Raw genomic sequence first — 17,291 nt, 5'->3', positions numbered from 1 at the left:
GTGTTCAGGAGTAGTTCACACTGTGAGCAATCCCCTCTTCGCGGTCTAGAAATAGGCGAGGGTTCGAATCCCTCAGGTGTCATTCTTTTTGGCTCTTTTTCACCGGCACGGTGCTTGTGCTCCCCACGGTACGGTAACGGAGCGGACCGAGTTCCCTTTTTGGTTTTACGTCTTGTATGCTCTTTTTTTCCATGATTGTCCGCGTCTGATTTGTTTATCACTTCACCTCCTCTTGTGGTGGACTATCATCATGATGCAGGATATGGGGATTGAAAGGCCATCGCTTCGATAGACGACTCATCGGAGTTCTTACAGAGAGGTCATCACTCTATGATACAAACCTGTTGATTTCCGTGCATCCCAGCAATCAGCTCTCATCACCTCACCGTTCATTCGACTGTGAAGCATATCATCCCCTTTCTCTTTCCGTCACACTCATTCTCTCGCCCACTCACTCATCCAACACTGAGAGCGGCTACAGTATTACATTCGTACTCGTACGAGCATTAATCACCTACCACACCGAAAAAAGCCCGAGCCAAAAGAACTGCCGAAGCCAAAAAGGGCCAAGACGGCACCACCCGGCCACGACTCGACAGTTTTCTTGGCAAGGTCGTTCTTGGCTGACGACGAAACAAAAAAGGCCAAGCCCCTAACGAATTTTTTTTTATATCTCCGTAGCGCCGCATAAATTGGACAAGCAGAAATTGTCCGAAGGGTGAAAACAACGCGCCAGGGGGGGTTCGACAAGATGCCAAGAGGCTAAATGTTCGGTATGTAATATCGCACGATCAGCAACAACGTTCAAGACGATGTTTGGACGTCTTCTCCGGAATGTACGGAGGACATACGAGTATTGGATGGGATATAAAAGGTCAGTCATTCGCTGGATTTAGATGTGGAACTAGACTTTTTGCCTTTTGGCAACGTGGGATGGCGTGATGCTAGTAGCTCAAGGCAAGATACTTGTATGTACAGCATCTCGTCCAAAAGACGGGAGAGTGTGTGCGAAAAATTTGACGCATGGAAGCGTTCCAGAAGCGAAACTAGAAAGGGAGTCTCCCCATTTGCTAGAGCGTTTCCACCCGGAGCAAGAGTCAGGCACGGGAGCTCTTATCAGTGGGTATTTCCCGTGTGAGTACAGTACAGTACATGTCAGATTCCGCTTCCCAGATGCTGCAAATGGGTATTTGTCTTTGTCAAATCTCATAATAATACATTAAAAACGTGGCTTTCTAGCGCTCTACTATTACATTACAGAAACAGGAAACCCCCCCCTCCCCCACGACCTTAGTTGTTAGCTCCCTCGTACTCAACCTCCTTGGTGGGAGCAACGACGGGCGCTTCGCGGTCCAGCTCGAATGACTCGTCCTCAATCTTGTCGTAGTGGTTGAAGAGGTAGAAGAAGACAAAGGCGGTGACGAAGCTGGCTCCGGCAACACCAGTGTACATCCAGATGAACTCGGGGTCCTTGGACACGGAGACCAGCGCCTCGGAGATGGCAGAGCCGAAGGCGTTGGTGAAGAGGTACAAGCTCTGGACAAACGACTTCATGCTGGGGGGAGCCTTGGTGTAGGCGTACTCGAGACCCGTGACGGAGATGAAGATTTCGGCCAGACCGACAAAGACGTAGGCGGGGGCCTGGACGGCAATGTGCACGTTGTTGGGAAGCACCTTGCCGTCCACCATGGCGGCGTCGCAGTTGTTGGGGCTGTCGTAGCAGGGGCCAGCGCTGTAGATGAGGTGCTGGACAATGGCAGCGTAGCCGAGGCAGAGGGAGATCCAGATGAATCCCAGGCTGATGCGGGCAATCGGGCGGATGTTGATGCCCACCTTGCGGAGGGCGGGGTAGACAAAGATGTCGAGCAGCGGAGTGAAGATGAGAATCGAGATTGGGTCAAAGTTCTGCATGAAGTCGTTGGGCATGCCGTGGCCGTTCATCTGGCCGGCCTGGGTAACAAAGTTGGTGGAGAATTGACCATAGCCAACCCAGAAGATGGGGTCTGGCGAGCATGTTAGTTGATGCGATTCCAGAGAAAAGGGGGGGACAGTAAATCGGTGGAAAACCTACAAAAGACAAAGACCTTGCAGGCCCGGATGGCGCGCTTCAGCTCCTCCACAAAGTGGTCGTTCCAAGCAACCGGCTTGCTCTTGCCATTGGCGGCACGCCACGAAGGCTTGGCCGCGTCCATGTTGCGCGAGACAATCATCAGGCCCAGCGCCTTGAAGGCATCGGTAATGATGGAGCCCTGCGGGGGGTGGATGATGTACGACTTGCGGCGGATGACGAGGATGGCGATGCTAAAGTTGAACATGCAGAAGCACATGAGGAAGGCAGTCCAGAAGCCGCAGTACTTCTCCATGAAGGGGGTGGCGATCAGAGACAGGGAACCCAGGTTGATGCACCAGTAAAAGATCATGTAGATGCGCTGGTAGGTGATGGCCGGGTCAATGATGATTCGCTCGCCGCTCGGCTCCGTTCGGATCGCCATGGTTCGGCGCTGGTACTGGTCGGCAATCAGGGGAGCAATGTTGGACTTGATACCACCGGTACCGGCACCGATGACGATGATGGAGACAATGTAGCCAGGCAGGCCGGCTCCGTGAGCAATGGCAACGGGAAGAGACGTGGTCCACAGAATGACGAGACCGACCCAGTAGACGCAGCAGAAGAGCATAATGGTCTTGTACTTGCCCAGGTACTGATCAGAGATGATGGCACCGAGAATAGGGGTAACTGTCACACTCATCGTCAGCAAATTCCGTTCCCCAGACTGCTGATTTCCTCATCAATCATCACCACATACCATAGCAAAACCATTGGAAGAACAGGTTGAGACCAGTGGCGGCTTGACCACCCATACCCAGGCCGGGTGAGTCGCTGGAGTCATGCTTGCCGTTGCTGATGTAGTTCTGGAAGAGACCCGAGGCGCCATAGTAGGTGAAACGCTCCATCAGCTCGACGACGGCGATGAGAAAGGCCGACGCGGGCAGGTTCTCGCCGACACGGCGCAGTGTCCGCCTCTCATAGTCGCTGGGCTCCTCGCCATCGGGCGTGGCGCCGGCCTCAGCACCCTCTGGTGAGAGGTCAAAGTCCTTCTTCTCATCACGGTCGGCCGCAATGAAGCCTCCGGCGAGATCGTGGATCTCGCTGGGGTGAACACGCTCGTTGAACTCCTCGTGGAGCCTAAAAGGTGACGAATATTGGTAAGCATGCGACCGGACGAGGAGGGTCCCATATCCAGCCCATTGTAAAGACTCACTCAGCAGCGGTGTCCTCGTGGTTGTGAGCCATGATTGCGGTTGTCTTTGCCTCGACTACTGTGACAGTCCCAAGGCAAGTCTCTGGGGGAACAAGAAGACCAGCCGGGAAGAAGAGCAAGAAGAGGAGCAAGAGGAGAAGAAAGAGGGGAGAGAAGGGTAAACCACGAGAGCGAAGGGATCCCACAAACTTAAATGATTTGGGGGGGCTCTTCGAGCGAGGGATGCTAGTCCACTCTCCAGTCTTTAGCCTCGAATACAACGTTATCCGCCACCAGGCTCTGTTCAATTGTATCCGGAGTAGTCGTAGTGGTATCTGATGGAGCGACAAAAGCTACCCCCCCAAGGATCTTTTGGACCAGCCACGCCGCAGTCGTCTCGCCTCTTGCTTGTTTCCCCACGGGCCAGCCCATGCATCTCCCAGCTGCTCGTGTGCCCGCGGCCAGCATCGCTAATATCCTTGACATTGTCCGAGGGCCATCAGTCGTCATAGGAAAAGGCACCCGGCGCTGCGATTCGTGCTCTGAGATGCGGTCCCTCGCTATCAGACCCGTCCTACCGCAAGGACCTGGCTGAAGCTAGGCCACAAGCAGCCACACCTGGTGGCCAGGGGGGGCACATCCATAAGGTAGTGACCAGGGACTTTTTGCAATCCGTCTGGCTGCCTCGCCTCGCTGTGCTCTCCGATCGAGCCCACCCTAAAGGCCCGAAACGAAGGGCCAAGAAAAACCATCCACTGGCAACTCCGTGGCCGCCGCCGCTCCCTCCAAGCCACCGGCATGTAGTGTGCCGGTTAGGAGCGATTGCGGGTCGGCACTCGTTAGCAGCTGTTTTCTGTTTGGATTGGAAATTGGCCGGAGATGCAGACAGCCTCTGAGCCCCTGGTCCCCTGGAACTTGCCTAGGCCAAGGTGGCTTGCCAAGGGCCACGGCTGCATGGCTCGCCCTTTTTTTCTCCCGTAGCCTGTGGCCGTGGCCTGTAGCCTGTCGCCTGTAGCCTGTAGGGCATGCGATGCACCGAGGCTTGTAGATGTGGTGGCCAGGGTATTTTCCTAGCGCTTCTCCGCTTGGCCACTGTCTGGGGCGAATCAGCACTTGGATGGCACGACCGAGATGCGCGTTTTTGGCAGCCCGTGGCCACTGGCCTGGGAGATGCCGGAAGGGAAGGGGAAAGAGAAGCCTGCCCGAAAGCCAATTGGCAATAAGCGTATTATCTGCGGCGCCGCAACGGCGCACGACGAAGAAAAAAATTCTTTCGGCCGTGAGTCTGATTCATCTCCGCGAGGCTGTGATGTCTGTAGATTTTTTTTTCCGTCGGCTATGTCACGTGTAGATCTCGTGCTTGCCACCGATGCGATGCCAAGTCGATGACGGCTGCTGCGGTTGAACCGGTACATATTACGAGCACGATACGTTGCAGAAAAGCAGGTGCCATCTGGCGGTGCTCGGTACCGGCTGCTACTGCTAGCAGCAAAAATTCCCGGTACGAGCCATGCGCAGAGATGCCCAAGACAGAAGGCGCTACGGAGCACTTTGCGTGAAGCACGGATCATGACACATCTCGGACGGAAAGCGCGCTATGCCCTTTGTGGCGCCTTCAGCGGCGCTTGCAGCTGCGAGCAGCACATCAGACGGGGATGGTTACCTCTAAGGTACGAGATGCAACCGATGATCTGTACGTACCCAGTTGTACTTTGTACATCCGGTCCAGCCCTGACACCACCAAGAAAACTCGACACGATGCTGCGGAAGTAGGGCATAAATGGCTCAAAACGAGGCTGAACATGAAGATGACTCTACTTGATTTTAATTCCATGTTCCGCCCTCATATTACGGCGAGGCGTTCGCGCATGTTGAAGCGCCTTGACCGCCGACCGCCGAAGCAGCGAGTCATTCAACTCGTTCCACGGACGCGGGAGGCGAGGGGCCGCGCATGTACGCTGTACCGGCCACTCCGTATGCGCCTAGCGCCAGGCACGAGTACCGTGTACGCCTCGACGCAGGAACATTGATGACCTACTAACCTACCTGTATCTCGCCCTGTCATGCTCTGTTCCGTATGTGACGATAGCCTTCCTCACCATCCAGCCGCACCGGCTGCTAGACCTTCAGGCGCCTTGATAGCGCCTCTAGCTGGGAGTTACTCAGCTCGGAACTGCGGATGTTTTCCTGGCACGAAGTGCCTAGCGCAAGGCACAAGCGCGGTCGAGTCGTCTAGAGAAGAGCCTCACGGACGTCTCCCTTCCTATGTACGAGCAACGACTCGGCGTTGATTCGCAGAAAAAAATGATATGGCACCCCATTTGGTCAAGCTCTGCTATGACGATGGTCCAAATTCGTACTACAAATGGTCAGTCTGAATCATACTTCGTATTCAGCGTACATATGTACATGTACTGGCACAGGTGGCTTCGACGACACTCCAGTACGATAGTAGGCCATCCAACGGCTAATCGGCGCTCTCTGCGGCAAGGGGGGGCTGCGGAGAGAGACACTTGGGGGGGACCTTTTGCCTGGCTCCTCCCTCTGGGCGCATCCTTCATCACGGCCTCCACACCGCGTCCGAGATGGTGCGGAGACTGGCGAGGAATAAGGGTTCTGGGGTTGAATTGCATTATGTACGAGAAACCTCGGGACGAGCAGTGGTTGGTGGTTGAGGAGCGGCATCGCGTGGGGTGATTACTTGAGATCTTTTCTCGTTACCAATAGGGCGGCTACCATACGATAGCCGGTGCCTGATGGTATCAGGAGAACGGGGGAGCAAAGAATCAGGCAAGGAGAAACAGTCGTTGCTCGACCATGGCCAAGTTGTAACACGATCCGGAGGAGAGCTGAGTACCTACTACTACTAGTACTATAACAAGTGTGCAGAAATCGAACGATGCCGTCTAGTTCGCGGCTGCTACTGATAAGCGTCGACGGAGATGAGCACCTCCCACGTGTAAGTGGATATGGCAATCACTTAGCTGGTCCATGGACTGGGGAAATGAGAAAGGGGCTTCATCATGGGCGACAGCGTCGTAGTTGGTGCCCTTGAGCTATTATCTACCCGTCTCACATTACCTCAGCTCTTGGACCTGCATCCTCTAGCTCGTCCCCATGGTCGTCACATCGGTCGTCTTGAACCTCTGCAGACATTCTAGTCACTCTCATCTGCCTCGACCGCATCAGCCACCAGTTTACCAGTGTCTTGAACTTGACATTCGTCCGCCGCCCTCATTACGCTTCAAGCTCTGGACCGACTTGGTGAGACAAAAGGCTGATTCATTGACAGAGTAATCTCTCATATCCGGTTCCATGAGGATTCATGTTGCCTGCTGTGACTATTCGGTGGCACCACGTTTTGCTCTTAGATGAGCAGAAGACGCTTCTCCGGCAAGGCTTGACTTGATTACTCAACTTCTTCCTCCTGAAGTCGTAAAAGTTGCTCACATCTTGGTGTAGCTATCAGGGCCACCTAGCCTACGCTCGAACCAATCACAAAGATGACCATCTTACTTGCAATGAGGCTACGAGCTTTCCGCAATTTGGACCGGCAATCACTGATGTGCTACGGCAATCATAGCCCCAATCCTTTAGCTACTGGTTGCAGGTCCCTCACTCCGAGAGTCATGAATGGCAGCAAAACTTGATAACAGTCTCCAAGACAACGTGGGTTATGGCCACAATCTGCGGACGCCATCAGCACATACGAGTGCCTTCCTACCCCTACACCATGAGATATGGTCAGCAACTACTATTGAGCTCTGAACGTCTCGAGGCGAACTCACCTGCTCTACCTCAGAAAGACACCGCCTGCCAATACTCGGCGACTCGGCGAACACAACTCGCCGACAAAATCACACAGAAGCTCACCAGCCCGTAATAATTTTCTGCTTCAAACATTCGCGTCCAGACCCTCGCGAAAAGCGCCGCTCATAAGGCGATTCATCATGCTACGTCTATCTGTGCGACCTGGTGAGATCCATGAGTATGGTATGACAAGATACATGTACATACATCAACAGCCATCTCTCACGTTATATAGCCCCTAAACGAGCATCGAGATGCTGTGAAGCCTCCAGATCAATCTCACGTATACGGGGGAGAGCAGCTGTACGGGACGGACCACATTGGTCATTAGCCAACGCTCATCCACTTTGCACTCATCTCACAAAGATGCCCTCACGCCACAACCCCCCTTTGAAACCGTTCCCTCAGCCTTCCACTGATTCCTGAACCAGTCTCCCGCAGAACCAGTCTCCCGCAGTTCTTGTCTAGGAAGCAAGCACTTTTCAACGTGTGTTAATAACCCTCCGCTTATATAGTGACACCTTTTCGATGCCCTTCGAGTTAGCATGTGCTTCAAGTACCTATGCTTGAGATGGCAAACCTCTCAACGAATGATGGCGTTGCTAGCCGCAAGCCAACCTCAAGCTGAATGAGAGTATTCTCATATCAGGCCCTCTCAGATCAAATACATCGCAATCTCAACGATGAATGGTAGGAGTGAGTGGCCGATAAAGGTTGAGCGTCAAGATATGGTGTTTCATAGCCCCTGTAAGTCCGCCTTCGACAGATACCAGTGACGACTGCTTCTGCCAACCGTGTTACCATCACGCCAGTACGCCCACTCTCACTCAAGGTTGTTCAATGTTCTATGCTTTATTCAATGTATGTATATCTTCTCAGAAGAATTCTTGGGTATCTCTATGTAGGGCGTTATCGTTCTCCACAACTCATGTACACCCCCTTTGGCGTACGTCTACACCAACCCGGCTGGGGCCCTTTATTGTTGAAATAAGGCTCGCCAACCACATCACGATGCACCTCATGAGCTGCGTCGTCCGTAGGGCTCATAGGGAAACACAACAGCAATACCAGCAGCCAGAATAAACAGACTGGCGCAGATATACAAAGGCGCTGATGTTTGTGTGTTTGCAAAGGTGGCCACAATGGCTGACACGATACCCATGATTCGGTTGAAAGCCACGGCAACGCCGTTTCCAGTGCCGCGGTGGGCGCTGGGCAGCACCTCCGGAGTGTAGGCGTAGAGGGTACCGTAATAAATGTTGAGGAAGCACGCGATCAAACATGTAAAGGCCGTGTCCTGGGCTGCCGTCTCGACTGCAGTGTAAGCAAAGAAAAAGGCCATCGTGATCAAGGCCCCGATAGCCATGGTGTATTTGCGACCAAGCAGCTTTGTGTTGCACATGTATCCTGCAATGATAGGGCCTGGAATACCGCAGATGTTGGTCAGACAGTAGTTGCGCCAAGTTTCGAAGGTGGTGCGGTTGAAGACTCTGCCGTGATTTTCGAGGTAGGTGCTGCGAGAATGTTAGCCAAGGCTCATGGAGATCGGAAAGCTTGGAATTGCATACGGAAGAAAGACGTAGAAGAGCGGGTAGATGAGGCCGATCAGAGCCCACGACAGCCAGACCAGGATTGTGGAAATGGACATCTTCTTGTTGCTAAAGAGCCCACGGAAGTGAATGCGGGTTTCGGACAGAGAGAAACGGCTCTTGCCATGGGCTGACTGAATCTGTCCGCAGGCCTCCAGCTTCTCCAGAGTCAGCGAGCATGGGCGGTTGTACTTGGTGGCCAGGAACTGGAACGTTTCCACCACCTTGGCATCCTCGCCCATGCCCAAGAGGTACTTGGGCGTCTCACGCAGCCGGACGACTGTGATACGGAGGACCGACATGACAAACACCAGGGCGCCACCGGTGAAGAGCATATATCGCCAGCCCCAGTTGTTGGCTTTGGTACAGGTCTCGACGTCAGTGCAGTTCCACTTCGCGGGGACCATGAAACCCCAAGCGATGAAGCCGGTGACGGCCTGTCCAAGCCCCCACCAAGCCGCCAAGAAGGTCAGCAGCCACTGCTTGTTGCTCGGAAGGTACTCGAGGAAGACGGTTGTGTCCAAGATGAGGTTGCCACCACCGCCGAAGCCGAGAAGGGCGATGAAGAATGCGAGGGCTGGCCAATTGGGCATGGCACCAGCCAGAATGCAGCTGGCGGAACAGATGAAGAGGGTTATGTTAAAAGCCCACTTGCGTCCAATGACATCGGCGCTGAAGCCCCAGAAGAGGGCGCCTGTCAGCATACCGACGTATACGGCAATGGTGAGCGCGTTGGAGTAGCCCTTTTTGCCGAACTCGAGGTAGGCCGCAGGGGCGACAATGGATTGGAAGAGGAGAATCAACGAGTCCACAGCATAACTACATTACATCATCAGTCAGTACTTGGAGACGTGAATTATAGGACATGATACAGGTGACGGGAACCATATCGTGGGATAAAGAGGGATGGAGGAAATGGAGCTGAGAGCAGTGAGACTGATACTCAGGGAGGGACAACTAACCCGAATCCATTGAGGAAGAACAGCTTCCAGTGGTAGCCAGTCCAGCCAATCTCATCAATCGCCTTCCATCCAATGTCAGCTCTGAAGTAGTTTGGCGAGGGGACTTGGAGCTTGGACTACAGAGTAGTATTCTCGTCGTTCGCCGTCACTGGGCTCGGGCCGTAGCAGAGCCTCTGAAATCACTCACGTTGTTCACAAGATGCATCTTCATGTTCAAGGCAGGATCGAGATCTTGCAGGGAGAGGATGTCCTCGCCGCTGCGCAGCGACGACCCGTCGGCGTTCCTGAGCTCGCCCAACATCGGATCGCTGTTGCCGGCCTCGATCTTCTTCTCCACCGAGCTGGCGTCAACAGCCGACTTGTCCAGGCTTGCAGGAGTAGCCATGGCTGCGGATGATGGCTTGAGTGCAACTGAGAATTTGCGTATAGTCACCAGAAGCTAAGACACAGCGAAGCTGGGCCCACGAAAGCACAGGAGAGCTTCGTCCCCCCAAAACTGGCAGATGTTCCAATCGAGTAGAAGCTCTACAGTAGAGCCCGCGGCAAGGAAATTGGACAAGGCGTCACACGCAAGGTCAATTGAACTCGCTTTCGTCTCGTGCCACCCAAAATGGATCTAGGATTGAATAGGAGGGGGGGCGGAGGTATTGTAGGTGATTGTCGATTGCGGTCTCTGAGCCCAGTCGGGACCTTGAAAGAGATTTCGATCAGGCCGGCGGAGGAGACAAAGGAAGAGGGAGCAGCAAGAGGAAAACGGCTGCGACTCGCAGAGAAACCACAGCAGGAGCAGAAGGAGGGCTGGCCTGCCAAGAACAGTAGGATCAACCCAGACAATGGCGGGAATGGAGAATGAGAAGACGAAAAAGTGCGGGAGAGCGTGAGTTAAATGGCCACGCAGAGAAACAACACCACGACACGACGTAACCATCAAAGGCACACGACCAAGGCTAAGGGACCATGCATTGCAGGGACCCTTTGTGGTAAAAGACCACGCGGAGATCCCATCTCCAAGCTGGGCATTTTGCATGTGTTGCTCGTGCATGTATGTGCTTGTGATTGAAAGGCCATCTCCCCCTCTAGTGCGCCAGTAGCCTTCCACAACGACGGTTCCATCGCCGCCTCCGGCCAATCAACACGGCCGGGTCCGACGTAGACCGGGTCTAGTGGAGGGACAGCCAGCCCGGGAGTCTGGAGGTTGGGGGGGATTTTCGACCTTTGCGCGCGGCGGAAGCAGGCTGCGAACTTGTCGTGAGACGCAGTGTGGGGGCGCCGGCCGGTAGCGTCGAGCTGGCCAGGGCAGCGAGGCGTCTCCCCGTGCTCCCAACGACCGGCGCTGATAGGTGCGCTGGTGAGCGTTCGACATGGCTTGCTGGTAGGGGCAAGGCGCGGTGGAGTGCATTGGCCCGGCCAGGCGCGGCGGCACGAACTGCTGGGCGCTGCGGGTGCCATTCGCGGGCATCGTGGCATCGCGGGGACGATTCGTTGGCTGCTTTGATCGACGTCTTTCGAGGCGTGAGCCATAAGGTAAGTGAGCGACGAGCCGGGTCTCACGTTGGTGGCGGAGTGTCGAGGTCTTAGGAGGTACGTTCAGGATCAGAGTCGTGCCACTGAGAAGTTTTTCTTCTCTTTCCCTCTTGCCTTTTCCTACACTCTTTCCCTCTTACCTTCTCCTGCACTCTTTCCGTACCCTACCTTATTTCATCTCCTCCTTCCTGTCCGTCTTGTTCCTGCTTCTTTCCACGTTTCCCGCTTGGCCGGCATCGCTTGCGGCAGCAGGTGGCATCGTCTCGACAATCATACTACTTACGGCAAGAGCCGCACAGGGAACCATGCGCAAGCTTCCATAGGTCCTTCAAACTCCTTATCATTCTGCTCATACGAGTTTTCCGAACAAACACCCTTTCAGAGTGGTTTGTTTTCTTGTAGGCATGACATATTGCTTCATCCTTTGGCTGCAGCCGCAACGTGATTGGCTGGCTTGTAAACCGAAAGCTCAGCGAAAGCACGGCCCCACGATCTTGGCCCTGTCCTTATCCGAAGGCAGATGGAGGCCGCCTCGTTGCAACTGCAGTGAAGAGGCGCCAAGATGGGTGAGACACACGATGGGCTGCATGATTTTCTTTTCCCAACGGCCACTTTGAGTGCTCAGATCGCCGAAAGGCTGCATCATCTCATCGGTACACATACACCCAATCAGAAACCTGACACCAGGAGACGCCACAACCCGGTGTCGAGCCTTCGGTGTCGAGAGCATTCCAACGGGTGGCTTGCCAGAAGGTGTCGTCATTTACATTTTAATCGAGCCTCGTCCTCTTTTCTTGGCTCTCAGCCCCCATGTCAAGCCCAACGTCTTGGCACATTGAGTTTCATCTCTATCATCACCAACACTAACTACTAGGTATACAGGCCACGATGAGTGCTTAGAAAGACATGAAGTCACCAACGTCTTGTGTGCAGTAATCACCACACGCTCATCTCAGGGCTTGAGCCGTCCTTTATCAGAGACCATATATCTCGTCGAACTCATACATGACCTTGGCGGATCGACTTTGCAGCGCACCTCACATCGGGCTATTCTGTAGGTGGTACATGTATGTCCTCCATATTAAAAAGAGCGCCCCAGATACAGCGAGACAGCGAGACTAGCGAGTGCATCTCCCGCACCCACTGAAGCCAACAAGAACAATTCGCGCGATTTCATTGGCCCAGGCATCGCCCAAACGGCTCTCTTCTGGCCAACCAAGGCACCTGTCTGTGAGCTCTTGGCGTGCGTCATCAGCAACAGACTAGGCGTGTTCTCGAACTAGCAGAAGGGCCTTGATCTTGGAGGCTCGCATTTCGGCCTTTTCCCCAGCGTTACACGGCGCCAGATCGTATCAATTCTTCTCAGCTTCCTTGCTGTCTTTTTTCCCAACAAATTTCTGTCCACAATTTGATCGGCTAGGGTCGGCCTCACCGCCTTTAGCGCAATCTGGGGAGCCGTTGGTCCAGACTCGCATGGCCATGATTTTCATGTGATTCTGCCACCACTCAAAGGCGGAGAGAGACAATTACTAGGTAGTAGTTGAGAGCCTTAGTACCTAGATCTCATCTGTCTCCTACCCTGGGGTACAAGGGACAAGGCTTAACTTGGTCGAATTGATGCTTCATGTTTATTTCAAAGTAGAGTTACCCTATTCCGGGCATTACTGCACACTTGAGCGACCACCTGGTTCAACCATGGTCATCTGATACAAGCCTTTGGTAACCTTCTACAGTCAATTATCAGTATCCCTGGCTCTTCTAATTGCGCCTGTATCTTCCTCTCGTTGCTGTCTTTATGAGCCCCGTCTCGATATTTAGAAATAACTTTAGCTGTTGATACGTGAAATGATTCACCAGTTGGTTGCCTCGCCATGTTGCTCGCTGTCTTGAATATGAGTGTTCGCTCGCCACTCTTGTGAAGCAGGCAATGTCCGGCTGACTAAGACTCAATCCATCAACATGAGATTTTTGGGCATCGAGTTGCATCAATTGACATCAGCATCGCCACTTGTTGCAGAGCTTGCACCGCAACCAAGTTCACCTTGATCCTAACACTGATTGTCTCTTGCCATGATATCGCGAACCTCGTCATCTTTATGCAGGCAATGTCTCCAAGATGTGGTTCGTTTTGGCCTATTAGGGACACGCCGATATTCTTCACAGCCAAATCACTCGACGAGGAAAGATGATGAACCAAGCGAATGCAGAGATGGCAGGCCTCGGCCTTCCGATGAGGATGACATGCAGACGTCTGAGCAGCCTGGAGCAATGACGCGGAGACTGCAAGAGGCGACCGAGGAAGCAATGCTCAGCGGCGGCTCAGCCGGCCGACGTGCCGTGGAGGAAGCGGGATTCTCCGAAGAGCTGAAAGAGAAGCTGCTGAGTAAACTCGCGGATGCAAACTTTCGACACGAGTATTCCAGCGCATTCACAGAGAAGGACCTTACTTCTGCGGCTGGCGAGGGCACCAGACACATCGCCACGTCAACACCATGGACCGGAGAGGAAGATACGGCGGATGCGGTGCTGAGGATGCTGGATGATGCCAACAAGCCCCTGAAGCCAGAGCTCCGGGGCAAGTTCCAGCCGCCTGTCGTCGATCCCCGGGTTAAGCGGACGGCGGCAGTTCCTCCGCGGCAGAGGGCGCTGAATGCTCGAGATCGAGCCTCTTTCTACGCTGGCATGGGCATGAAGGAAGACAAAGGCCTGAGCGATAAAGAGCGAGAAGAGATGAAGAGCCTGTTTCGGTCAAGGTTTGAACCGGTCGCGCGAGTGATGCCGTCTACGCCATCGGGGCTTGCGGCGCTGGCCAATGATCACATCGAAAACGCCATTGCCAGGGGCCAGTTTAAGAATATCGCGCGCGGCAAAGGGGTGGAGCTCGACCTGAACCGGAGTAATCCGTACGTCGATACCACGGAGTACTTGATGAACAGGATCATTCAGCGTCAAGACATTGTGCCTCCCTGGATCGAGAAGCAGCAGGAACTGTCCAAGGCGGCGGATGCTCTTCGTTCGAGGTTGAGGGCCGATTGGAAGCGTCACGCTGCGAGGATGATTGCCGCCAAGGGGGGTTCGCTGGAGGAGCAGATGGCTAGAGCTGAGCAATATGCAGCAGCAGAGAGGGTGCATAACCCTCGACAAGTGGCAGGGAAGGCTGTCGATTCAGCGGAGCAGGATGCTAGACAGCCTGGTGAGCAAGATCACGGCCCCCTGCCGCGACCATTTCGGGATCCAGATTGGGAAAAGGCGGAGCATGCATATCTGAAGCTGTCTATAGAGCAGCTAAACGCCCTCACACGCAGCTACAATCTCATGGCCCCGGAGCTGGCCAAGAAGCCATACTATAACCTTCAGCGAGAACTGGATGCCTGTTATGCGGATGTCGCCCCCCTGATTGCCAAGGAGATCAAGGATAGGGCTACAGGGCCGCGCGCCACGTCGAGGCTTTCGTCGAAACCGTCTCCGTTTACAGGCGAGGGTATCATGGGTAGCTTGGGTGGTAAAGACAGTGTCAAGATTCACGAATCGAGGGCGCAGCCGTATGGGTTCAAGGAGTGGTGGAATGATGTGTGGAAGAAGTAGGGAGGGGGGGCATGCTTTCGAAATTCCTGCAGTTCTGTCAGATTACCATCAATGATTTCTATACCATCTCCGCTACCTAGCCGCCACATATGGCCTTGGTACATAGCAGAAAGTTTCAAGCTCCCATCAAGCTCTCTTTCTCAGGTTCATGGCCCTTGCATGGTATCACATGTATGTATTCCACGACTCCAATCCTCGTATCGTATAATTCCGCTTTTGGTGATTAAGCAAGCCCCCCTCCCCCACGCTAGGACACTTGAGCAGCCAACGGGTGGATGCGGAACGAGGAATTGCAATCTTTTTTATTGGCTCAGCCGCGTGGATTTCGTGGCATTTCGCGGTGCTTTCTCTCTCAGAGGGGTCAACCCGAGGTCACCTCTGCTCCGATCCCTCCGTTAATACTTGGTGGTTCAACAGCAAAAATTAGCCCTCACTTGTATATTCCTAAGGTACTTCATAGCCATATAGACAATGCATTCTTCATCCGACAAGCCATTCTGGGGCGAAGCCACGTCTTATCTCAAGTATGTTTGTCCTGCCCAAGTCATAAACGTTGGCATAGCTTACAGCAAGGTTTCCAGCTTTTGCGAAGAGGTATTGCAGTCCTCTCCATGCCCTCTCTCGCCGATGCGGCTGAAAGGCCAAACCCGTTGACGAGCCATTGGGAAATTGTTTAGGACTATGTCGTTACGCGATATGTTGCCGAGTTTATCAATACGCTCAGCAGCTTCGCTTTCGGTCCGTGGACTTGCACACTCACACATCAGACGCCCCCCCCCCCTGATGTGCTAGATATCTGACATTTTACTAACCTGTCGTGCTTGTTCTGGTATTCAGTCGTCTATGGAGCATATGGCCTGTTCAGACCCGGCCGCAATGGCCAGACTCTTGCTCGTCTGCTTTCTTACAGTGGCCTGATTGGCGTGGGCATTTGCTCTGCCAGCTACCATATGACCCTGAAGTATCACACCCAGATGTGTACGTGCAACCACCTTCTTGTCGTGGTAGTAGTATTTGCTCATTCTCACCCCCCTTCTTTAACCTCTTAGCGGATGAGCTGTCCATGCATCTTCTGACGACACCAATCGTGTATCGCCTCTTGACGTTCAAGAGCAGCCCGCAGCGTACCAAGCTCGTGGCCGTGCTTCTTACCGTCCTCTTCACAGCGGTCATGGTCACGCACATGGTCATGGACGAATTTCTCCTCCATGCAACGACTTTTGGTCTTGCCGTCTATATCATCGCGACACGGACACTGAAGCTCATCTCTCAACAAGTGCCCGATGAGCGTATCAGGAAGAACCTTCGGAATATCGCGCTGTTTGGCTGCTGTATGTTGCCTTTGATCTTATGAGTCCGAGTCGAGAACCTGTTACTAAGGACGGTGCCATATCTAGTCAATTTTGCCTTTGGATACTTTGTGTGGCTGCTGGATAACTGGCTGTGCTCGGGGCTGACTTCACTGAAGCATTCTGCTGGGCTTCCTCTGGCTTTTCTTCTCGAGCTACACGGATGGTATGTTTCCCTGTGCAGTTACATGGTAGTTCATTTGAACTACCGTCTTTTTCTAACAAAGCTCGAGCAGGTGGCACATCTTTACCTGTATCGGGGGCTATGTGGGCGTGGCTCTTGTCGATGCAATCACGTCAGGCCAAGTCCGTGAGGATCCTGTTCCGCATCTTGCCTGGCCCATTCCGACTGCAGCGAGATTCCTGGGTGGTGCAGACGCATCACAAAAGCAGGATTAATTTTTTGCTTGTCAGAAGCTTGATTCAACGCACGATCATCTTGAGAAAGACATGATAGATGGGTACCTTGTATTGGATAGACATGGAGGGACAGGGTTTATCCTTCATCTCAAGAGAATACTGGGATTGCGACTGCATTGGTTCGAAGCATGCCGAGATGGTTTTTTCTTTGCTGCAGAGGTTATGAGCATTATCAAGGGGTGCTTTCAGCGCATAAACGCCCATAGGAAGGCAGTGAAAACCTCGGGGTCATGTCAGACTCTGCTTTTGCGTTGAACGTCTACCATCTGCTCTGAGAGGCGTCTCAGGAGACCCTTGGCTTCTGCGCTTGAGCTGATGCCAATAGGCAAAAGCAAATTAAAACACAAATAAAGATCGCATCCTTGTAGATTAGCATCTTGATGACTGATGCTGCTGCTAAAGATACAAAGATATAATATGGTACTCTCTGCTACTTTTGCTATTCCCTTGCAATCTCGATATAAGCGTCTAGGGATATCTAGTAGCGACTTCTGACCAGCCTTTAAACTCTACAAGTATCAACTTGGGATGCTTCAGAGCCCAAGCTGGGATGCCAGAGACAGCCACTCCCAAACTAGAACAACAAAGGCAAACGAAGAGAGAGATCCAGTGGCGTACATAAACTTCAGGGCAGCTGCAGACTAGACCGATTGCTTCGCAATTGTGTAAACAAATTGCAAGCCTCAGAAGATTTACGTCTATAAAACCCTCAGACTCTCCAATTATACCTTCTTACTCCGAGAACAAAGCAACTTCCAACTTCTAAAACAAGCAACCGCCTCATTCAGCCGACACAACTCATTGCTCTCC

General features: G+C 53.3%; 4 protein-coding genes across 4 annotated transcripts; 2 read left to right on the top strand and 2 right to left on the bottom strand.

The window, feature by feature from the left end:
* Positions 1-1,290: 1,290 nt before the first annotated feature.
* TRIREDRAFT_80879 (uncharacterized protein) lies at positions 1,291-3,301 on the bottom strand (the record flags this gene model as incomplete). The annotated part of the gene is made up of 4 exons (XM_006968085.1): positions 3,264-3,301; positions 2,808-3,187; positions 2,072-2,737; positions 1,291-2,003 (listed from the first exon to the last, which is right to left on the bottom strand). Exons 1-4 carry the CDS (start codon positions 3,293-3,295, stop codon positions 1,291-1,293), a joined length of 1,791 nt encoding a protein of 596 aa, XP_006968147.1. The 5' UTR covers positions 3,296-3,301.
* Positions 3,302-7,919: 4,618 nt separating this feature from the next.
* On the bottom strand, positions 7,920-9,904 carry TRIREDRAFT_80875 (uncharacterized protein; the record flags this gene model as incomplete). The annotated part of the gene is made up of 4 exons (XM_006968084.1): positions 7,920-8,566; positions 8,621-9,460; positions 9,604-9,665; positions 9,791-9,904. The coding sequence occupies 4 exons, from the start codon at positions 9,902-9,904 to the stop codon at positions 8,071-8,073; spliced, it is 1,512 nt and encodes a 503-aa protein (XP_006968146.1). The 3' UTR covers positions 7,920-8,070.
* A 3,293-nt stretch (positions 9,905-13,197) lies between these two features.
* Positions 13,198-14,712, top strand: TRIREDRAFT_67239 (uncharacterized protein; the record flags this gene model as incomplete). The annotated part of the gene is made up of 1 exon (XM_006968147.1): positions 13,198-14,712. The coding sequence occupies one exon, from the start codon at positions 13,198-13,200 to the stop codon at positions 14,710-14,712; it is 1,515 nt and encodes a 504-aa protein (XP_006968209.1).
* Positions 14,713-15,183: 471 nt separating this feature from the next.
* On the top strand, positions 15,184-16,460 carry TRIREDRAFT_67493 (uncharacterized protein; the record flags this gene model as incomplete). The annotated part of the gene is made up of 7 exons (XM_006968146.1): positions 15,184-15,236; positions 15,294-15,306; positions 15,390-15,450; positions 15,550-15,690; positions 15,762-16,043; positions 16,110-16,227; positions 16,298-16,460. The coding sequence occupies 7 exons, from the start codon at positions 15,184-15,186 to the stop codon at positions 16,458-16,460; spliced, it is 831 nt and encodes a 276-aa protein (XP_006968208.1).
* Between the last annotated feature and the right edge of the window lie 831 nt (positions 16,461-17,291).

Source organism: Trichoderma reesei (genome assembly GCF_000167675.1).
Source record: "Trichoderma reesei QM6a unplaced genomic scaffold TRIREscaffold_21, whole genome shotgun sequence".
NCBI lineage: Eukaryota > Fungi > Ascomycota > Sordariomycetes > Hypocreales > Hypocreaceae > Trichoderma > Trichoderma reesei.
The sequence above is the reverse complement of the archived record's forward strand: the minus strand, read 5'-3'. Positions and strand labels throughout refer to the sequence as shown.